An 8894-nucleotide genomic window follows, 5' to 3' on the forward strand; every position below is an offset into this window, starting at 1 on the left:
GGTGTATGTGAGTCCACATCCACATCGTACTTTTAATGTATTTTTGGGGGGGCCCTCATACCCCCCCTCTTCAAAGGACAAAAACAAACTTTGTTTTTACAGCTTTTCTTTTGTTGTTACATGTAAATCATGCACACATTTTTTACAGTAGTTACATAGCAAAAATAAAGTAATCCGATATTTTGATATAAATTACATCTAGATAGATAGTACTTATTCATATTTTTTTTATAGTCATAACTATTATAGAACATGAGTTTTTAACCCCACCACTCAGCTACTCTCAGTCCATCCCACCTCTCACCGTAAACCACCCTCTTGTGATTTCCATGTGCCATATATTTGTGCTGTTTCACATAAATTCTGAACCTATCTAATCGCATAGATTGTAAGTTAAAGATACATTTTCTTACTAAAGTTATTATTATATTGTTGATTGATTGACTATGGTAGTACATCCTCCTTAGTTATTTTCCACAATATAAATCTATGTTCTCACTGGGACAAGACCAATGATGTTCCAGACAGGGACAACGCACAACGGAAACGGTGCTGTTCTGATTGACCAATTGAAAACCGGGGAGGGGTTGGGTTGTGGGTTGGGGAACGCTCCACTGCCCTTTCATCACTCATTGCTTCAAGCCACACCGTACTACGCCCACTAAGCGGAGAAAACGTACCTCAACGTCTGTTCAAGAATGTTGAAACACGTTTTGAGGAAACGTGTTGTTCAGTACAAACCGTCACACTACCTAGCTACTGTTTAATCGAACTGAATGCACCCCAGGTATGTATGACGTTCCGGACCCATGGACATCTAACTCTAATGCGTAACTATTGTTGATTTGATAATGCATAACTCCAAAACATTAGTATTTTATTAGAATCTACATTAGCTTCTGCCAAGGCAGCCATTACTCTTCCTGGGGTCCAAACATGCACAAAACATCACAACAATAGTCTACATCATAAATAAAACACATCACACAATACATTGTGCACTATACACATTTGCCTATCTGCTCCACCTTTACAAATGTACAGTACAAAATGTACAATATTACAATGTGTGGGTGTGTGTAGAGTGTGTGTCTCTTCACAGTCTGCGTTGTGCCATGACGTGTTGTTTTATCTGGGTTTTTTTATCTGATTTTACTGCTAGCTTGAATTACCTGATTTGGAATAGAGTTCCATGTAGTCATGGCTCTATGTAGTACTGTGTGTTTCCCAGCCTCTGTTCTGGACTTAGGGACTGTGAAGAGACCACTGGTGACATTTCATGTGGGGCATGTATGGCTGTCTGAGGTGTGTTAGCTGCTTGACCAGACAGTTCAGAACTTTCAGCACGTCAATACCTCTCACAAAATCAAGTAGTGATGAATACAATCTCTCCTCCGCTTTGTGCCAGGAGAGATTCACGTTGATTTTCTTGATATTAGCCCTCAGTGTACATTTAAGGGCCAACCGTGCTGCTCTGTTTTTGGCCAATTGCCTATGTCCGTCTTTGCAGCATTTGATCATATAACTCGGCAGTAGTCCAGGTGTGATAAAAACACAGATGTATGATCTTAATTTGAGCCCATTTGCTACAGCAGGAAATTAATCTTGCAGCAACAGGAAATGTTGCATGGCTATGTGTTTGGCGCCGACAGAGATGGACACTTCGCTTCGCGTTCTTAGGAAACTATGCAGTATTTCGTTTTTTTACGTATTATTTCTTACACTGTTACCACAGGAAATCTTAAGTCTTATTACATACAGCCGGGAGGAACTATTGGATATAAGAGCAACATCAACTTACCAACATTACGACCAGGAATACGACTTTCCCGAAGCGGATCCTCTGTTTGGACCACCACCCAGGACAATGGATCAGATCCCAGTAGGCGACCCAAAACAACTGCACCGCAGACGCCTCACAAGTCCTCAACTGGCAGCTTCATTAAATAGTACCCGCAAAACACCAGTCTCAAGTCAACAGTGAAGAGGCAACTCTGGGAAGCTGGCCTTCTAGGCAGTGTTCTTCTGTCCAGTGTCTGTGTTCTTTTGCCCATCTTAATCTTTTATTTTTATTGGCCAGTCCGAGATATAGCTTTTTCTTTGCAACTCTGCCTAGAAGGCCAGCATCCCGGAGTCGCCTCTTCACTGTTGACGTTGAGATTGGTGTTTTGCGGGTACTATTTAATGAAGCTGCCAGTTGAGGACTTGAGAGGCGTCTGTTTCTCAAACTAGACACTAATTTACTTGTCCTCTTGCTCAGTTGTGCACCGAGGCCTCCAACTCCTCTTTCTATTCTGGTTAGAGCCAGTTTGCACTGTTCTGTGAAGGGAGTAGTACACAGCTTTGTGTGAGATCTTCAGTTTCTTGGCAATTTCTCACATGGAATAGCCTTCATTTCTCAGAACAAGAATAGACTGACGAGTTTCAGAAGAAAGTTCTTTGTGTCTGGCCATTTTGAGCCTGTAATCGAACCCACAAATGCTGATGCTCCAGATACTCAACTAGTCTAAAGAAGGCCAGTTTTATTGCTTCTTTAATCAGCACAAAAGTTTTCAGCTGTGCTAACATAATTGCAAAAGGGTTTTCTAATGATCAATTAGCCTTTTAAAATTATAAACTTGGATTAGCTAACACAACGTGCCATTGGAACACAGGAGTGATGGTTGCTGATAATGGGCCTCTGTACGCCTATGTAGATATTCCATAAAGAATCTGCCATTTCCAGCTACAATAGTCATTTACAACATTAACAATGTCGACACTGTATTTCTGATCAATTTTATGTTATTTTAATGGACAAAAAAATTGCTTTTCTTTCAAAAACAAGGACATTTCTAAGTGACCCCAAACTTTTGAACGGTAGTGTATATTTTTTTCAGCAGCATATTATGATCAATAATGTCAAAAGCTGCACTGAAGTCTAGCAAAACAGCTCCTACAATCTTCTTATTATCAGTTTCTTTCAGCCAATCATCAGTCATTTGTGTCAAGGCCGTACATGTTGAGGGCCCTTCCCTATATGTAAGCTGAAAGTCTGTTGTTAATTTGTTTACTGTGAAATAGCATTGTACCTGGTCAAACACACTTTTTTCCAAAAGTTTACTAAGGGTTGGTAGCAGGCTGATTGGTCTGCTGTTTGAATCAGTAAAGGGTGCTTTGCTATTCTTGGGTATCGGAAGTACTTTTACTTTCCTGCAGCCCTGAGACACACACTGTCCTGTAGGCTTAGATAGATAGGAGTGGGAATAGTCCGCTACCATCCAAGTTGTCAGTACCACGCGGTTTGTCATTATTGATAGACAGCAATACCTTTTTCACCTCTAACACACACACTTTACAGAATTCAAATTCAGTTATCCATGAAAATTAAGGTTTAGAGTTTGTTATTGGCATGTCATGCCTAAGTTTGCTAATCTTGCCAATGAAAAAGTCATTAAAGTAGTCGGCAATATCAGAGGGTTTTGCAACGTTCAATTAAACAGTGCTGTTTTGAACGACCAAAGAAGAATTAGAAAATAGAGAAATACTGAACGACCAAAGAAGAATGCCTTTGATAAGAGAAATATTGAATACAGAATGAACATACTTTCTCTTTGGTCGTTATGGCTAAGGGACAACGTACACTGAGTGGACAAAACATTAGGAACGCTTCCTAATTTTGAGTTGCACCCCATCTTGCCCTCTGAACAGCCTCAATTTGTCGGGCATGGACTCTACAAGGTGTCGAAAGCATTCCACAGGGATGCTGGCCCATGTTGACTCCAATGCCTCCCACAGTTATGTCAAGTTGGCTGGATGTCCTTTGGGTGGTGGACCATTCTTGATACACATGGGAAACTGAAAAACCCAGCATACCCCGTTCAAAGGCACTTAAATATTTTGTGTTGACCATTCACCCTCTGAATCAATGTTTCAATTGTCTCAAGGCTTACATTTTTTTATTTAACCTGTCTCGTCCCCTTCATCTAAACTGATTGAAGTGGATTTAACAGGTGACATCAATAAGGGATCATAGCTTTCACCTTGATTCCCCTGCTCAGTCTATGTCATAGAAAGACCAGGTGTTCCTAATGTTTCGTACACTCACTGTATATGCTTATGCTACACTTTCAGAGTGCGGTATCAATTAATCCACTCATTGTGTAGGCCTACCCTCTTCTAAATTGCTGTAACAATGACAAGGAAATGCCAGAGGCATGTTTTGTTTGCATCACTGACCACAGGAACCAGTCACCTATAATCAACATAGTGTAGAAAGAGAAGATCTTTGTTTTGTACACCTCTTGAATGAACAGTCACATCTTGGGAGTCTTTGTCTTCTAAGTCAGTCAGTTGTTTGTCGACTGATATTATAATTAGTCATTTGTAAACTGTAAACCTTTTTGTTTAAATGCTCATCTGATTCCTCAATCTTAAACCATTCCCGCGGTCATGCACTGTTTCCTGCAGAGACACCTGACACAGCCCCCATTCTATCTCATAAAAGTGGGTCTGTGTCTATTGTCTCTGTGGTTCCAGCCAATCAGCTAGAAGGAAAGGTATAAAACCTCTGATGGGTCTTTTAACAAAGAGATAGAGGACTCGTGTGATGACTTCCACCCACAATGAAGCTGTAAGTCACTTTTTTTTATTGCATCATGGCCTCTTTGATTGATATATTCTTTATAACAATGTAACATTTAGGTCATGTAACATTTAATTTAAATGTTGTGCGTTGTCTTGGCTTAGTCTTACAAAGCATTAGATTTAACACTGTACAACTATCTTTATAAAAGGGAAGGGAAAGGGAGGATACCTAGTCAACTGTACAACTGAATGCATTCAACTGAAAAGGCCAATGCTCTTTATTTTTCTCGTAGCTCCCTGTGTTCTCTGTCAGTTCTGATGCTAGTGGCTGTTGTGTTCATGGTACCAATGAAAGGTAAGCCTCATTTACCCTAAACAAGGATCATATATCAGCCTATATCGATTTGCTCCAGTAAGCTTTTCCAGTGAATTGTTCAGCGTGTCATACACTGGCCAAAAACAATGAGCTTGCTTTTATTGCTGTGATAAAAAGGTATGATACAGTATATGACATTATATTATTGAGGTTATGGAGATTCAATACATTAATAATACTACTGTTTCCTTTTCAGACAGAAGTGAGGATGTGTTAAGCTTTTTGAATGGTGAGATGGTTGGCTACATGCTAATGCACTTGTTTATTTTCTTGTGATGATGAGACACAAACAGTTGTTAGTCTTGATGGAGAAATCATATTTTCAAAAATTGATCACAGGTGGTGAGATTCTAATAAGCTGTTGGTAAGGTACCTCATTTTCAGATGTTGTTACAGGTGCCCTTGACGTTGCTCCCCCAACTCAAAGCACCTCAGGAAAAATCAAAGGTCGGTTCTTCACACTTTATATATACATTTTGTATCTCTCCTCATTTTGTTACTTTTAAAATCATTAACTCAATCTGCCGTCTTTCTGTTCTACTTTCCCCAGGTCCTGAGAATACCTTTGGTAAACCAGATCCAACCCCAGGTTAGTGAAAGTAGATTTGGATGTTTGAGGGAAATGTTTCTAACTAGCATCTGTTATTGCCATGTTGACCTAATTTATTACCGTGTTCAACAGCACGCCCAAGTCCTTTAAGACCAACAGAGAACTCTGCAGGTAGTTTTTTATTACCTTTAGTTTCTAATGAAACGGTCAAACTTTGTTGTGAAATATAATGAAATCAATGTTACATTACATATATCATTACTCCGCAATCATTTGTCTTCCAGAAATCTCAAATGTTACCCAGGCTGCAAACTCTGCTTATTTAACAGGTTAGTGTGGGGAAGGTTGAGCTGGGAAGTTATCAATAGTCAGTAGTTAGTGTTATTGATATGTGCTTGATCATGTGTTTTTTGTGTTATTGATCATTGTCTGATCATGTATCAGATATTGTAGACTCAGATGCCAGATCCAAAGAGAATTGCAACTCCGATGATCTTACAGGTGTGTGGAATATGGTTTGAAAATAATGTTATATAGGAAGTTTCAATATCATTTTCAGAGTTGTTTTATTCAATGTCCCACAGATGCAGGACGATCTGAAAGTAACTCAGCAGAAAGCAGAGGTATATTAAATATCAAAATAATCTATCACTGAAATATCCGTAGGGGAAAATTTATCTGTAATATTGATGTCATAGACTGTTACGGCCACACCAATTCTGATTCTCTCTCTCTCTCCCTCTCTCTCTCCCTCTCTCTCTCTCCCTCTCCCTCTCTCCCTCTCTCTCTCTCCCTCTCTCACTCTCTCACTCTCTCGCTCTCTCTCACTCTCACTCTCTCTCTCACTCTCACTCTCTCTCTTTCACTTTCACTCTCTCTCTCTCTCTCTCTCTCTCTTTCTTTCTTTCTTCAGAGGATGATGATGACTCTCTGGGATCTAATACAAAGATTACACAAACTGGTATGTCATGTTTTACATCAATGTAATGTAAAGAAATGGTAGCTAGATAATTGATGTAGCGTCACTGTTTTTCATTCCAGACAGAAATGCAGAAGGTAGCACAGGATTCTAATTCTGCTGGTCAGAATTCCAGCCTATTATAATTACATCCCATAGACATGTAACTAACACTATGTAAGAGACTGAACATGACATCACCTGGCCTTGTCTTGTTGTAGGACAGCAACAGAGATGAAAAAAATGATGTGGTCGTGGTTGTAGCAGCCGCCAAACCCTCTACTGAGATTCAAGATATGTCATAATCTACTCGATGAAGTCCTTGGCCAACAGTGTATTTAAACAAACATAGAATTAACATACTTAGAATAAAAACCTATTAAACCAATAGCACTTATTCATATCCATAGATTTTCATACCAAGAGTAAATTCTAAATGGAATCAGTTGACAGTTCTAACTGACTCTTAATCCTCAATACAGTGACAGATGACAGCAGCAGCGACGAGACTGACAGTTCTCCTCCAAGTGATGTGAGAAAATACAAACAACCTCCAGGAAGGAAAACCATAAACCCAGACCATGTGGACAGCATGCAGACAACCACCAGGCAGGATACAACCAATGGGAGCGAGGAGCTGGATAGAGAGACTCAGCGGGACCCCACAGGGGGGAGAGAGAGAACCAGCAGAGTGCTCATTGATCTCAACAGTGAAGAGGATGTGATGGTGGGCTGCCAGGGTACTGTCTGTGTGCCCGGAGAGCAGGGGACTACAGTCAATGGAGGTGAAAATGACGAGAATACCAGTCTAAACAGTAGAGATAGAGATATCCAAAGCCAAGAGGTCACAGGCACAGCCACGGAGCAGGCCCTACGTAGGGATAGTTGTAGGGGTGTAGTGAATGGAGTGTTGGACACAGCCAGAGAACAGCAGGACTTGGAGAGTATGGAGCATGTCAATGGTAGACTCAATGGTACTGATGAAGCCAACAGTAGAGGTTCGTCTGGCTTCTATTCTACCATGATTCCAAACTATGGCTTTACAAAAAAGAAGATCCACAGCAGAATTCTTTAACTACTGAACCTATATTATTGAAAAATATCTGAATGATTGCTTTCTTTCCTAACAGAAACCAGAGATGAGGTCAGCACTGAGACGAACCCAGTAGGTAGGTTTAGAGAAAACACACCATGAACAATAAAACAATCCCAGTAAAAACACTGAGGTCACTGAGCACTTCTGTTCAGATGGTAAGTAGGGTTATGTGTTCTGGTAAGGGAAAGATACAGAGAAACAGCAGATGATTTATATCCACCTAAATATGTGCTGGAAACACTTTGGTGAGGAAAATATCACTTTCTCCTATTGCGAAACCCACAAATGTTCTCTAGCAGGTCTAAAAATATTTCCTGTTTTGCAAAAATATTTAAATTGATGTGGTGAATCAGAAACATTACCCCAGTGAATACTTTGTATAACAATTTCTGTTACAAATAAGACCACTGCTTCTAAGACCTAAGTAGAAACAGACCAGAGGTGTTACCTACCGGAGGTCAACTTACATCCATATTACACATTCAACAACACACCACTGTTTTCAGACTTCTTATCTTACCACTCACAGGCAAATTGTTTAAATCATACTGAGTGTTCTCCATGTTGTCTGCTCTTTGTTCTAGTGATTGGTTAGCCTCCAGGAGCCCCAGCCAGGAGCTCCAGCCAGGAGCCTGTCAGTGCCAGAGGCTTCCTCCAGGTAGAGTTGGCTCAGCTCTACCCTGCAGGGCCTGTAAATCTCCCTGCCTCTCACTCGTGTGTCGTCTCCCTCAAGCTCCACCGACTCTACCAGACCGCAGAGAGTCCCTCTCACACTTATATTCATGACAGACGTCAGTACATCTGTGGATATTTACCACCAATTTTTCACTTCAAGTGATCTTGAAATAAATGGTATTCTGACAGCAGCTGTGCCCCCTGGTCTTACTGCCGGTAGTACATTTGAGTTGTGGGTGAACGGAAATAAGATGTTTGGCTCCAATCTGATCAATCTGATGAAATAAAGGTTTCTCAAAAAGCATTGTTTGTTGTACTAATTAGAGGTAATTCAATAAAAGGCTGTATATACATGCAAATTCACAATTGTAAGGAAAGACGATGCATTGTTTGAAGGCAGAATGTCTTACAGTGTTACACAACTGCTTGGACTACATGACCATTCTACACAAAACATTTTCTACATTTCAACTTCACCCAATCATTCAACTGTCAACTTGGCCCATACAAACAACATTTGGTAACTTTGTATAAAATATAATATGGCAGTGATTCAACAACGGAATAAAAATATGTTGACAGAACATGTCACTGTTACCTTTTGCTGCTGCAGCAATTTTCCAGACATAAACGCTTCTCTCATCCAACAGTGTTTTATAGTGATCTCTCCCAT

At 40.2% G+C, this 8894-nt stretch overlaps 1 protein-coding gene across 6 annotated transcripts; it reads left to right on the plus strand.

Moving 5' to 3' along the window:
- The first annotated feature begins 435 nt into the window (after positions 1-435).
- On the plus strand, positions 436-8409 carry LOC106573691 (uncharacterized). Of its 6 annotated transcripts, XM_082959861.1 has the most exons (14): positions 436-787; positions 4519-4612; positions 4860-4921; positions 5139-5171; positions 5339-5389; positions 5493-5531; positions 5625-5663; positions 5777-5821; positions 5937-5993; positions 6077-6115; positions 6406-6453; positions 6933-7448; positions 7581-7619; positions 8131-8409. In XM_082959861.1, the coding sequence occupies exons 2-14, from the start codon at positions 4605-4607 to the stop codon at positions 8139-8141; spliced, it is 987 nt and encodes a 328-aa protein (XP_082815987.1). In that variant the 5' UTR covers positions 436-787; positions 4519-4604; the 3' UTR covers positions 8142-8409. The 6 variants fall into 6 exon arrangements, with proteins under 6 accessions (XP_082815987.1, XP_082815986.1, XP_082815990.1 ...); XM_082959860.1 differs by lacking the exon at positions 4519-4612; XM_082959858.1 differs by lacking the exons at positions 436-787; positions 4519-4612 and having other exon boundaries at positions 4619-4921.
- Positions 8410-8894: the final 485 nt, after the last annotated feature.

This window comes from Salmo salar, chromosome 02 (genome assembly GCF_965601325.2).
Source record: "Salmo salar chromosome 02, fSalSal1, whole genome shotgun sequence".
Classification (NCBI taxonomy): Eukaryota; Metazoa; Chordata; class Actinopteri; order Salmoniformes; family Salmonidae; genus Salmo; species Salmo salar.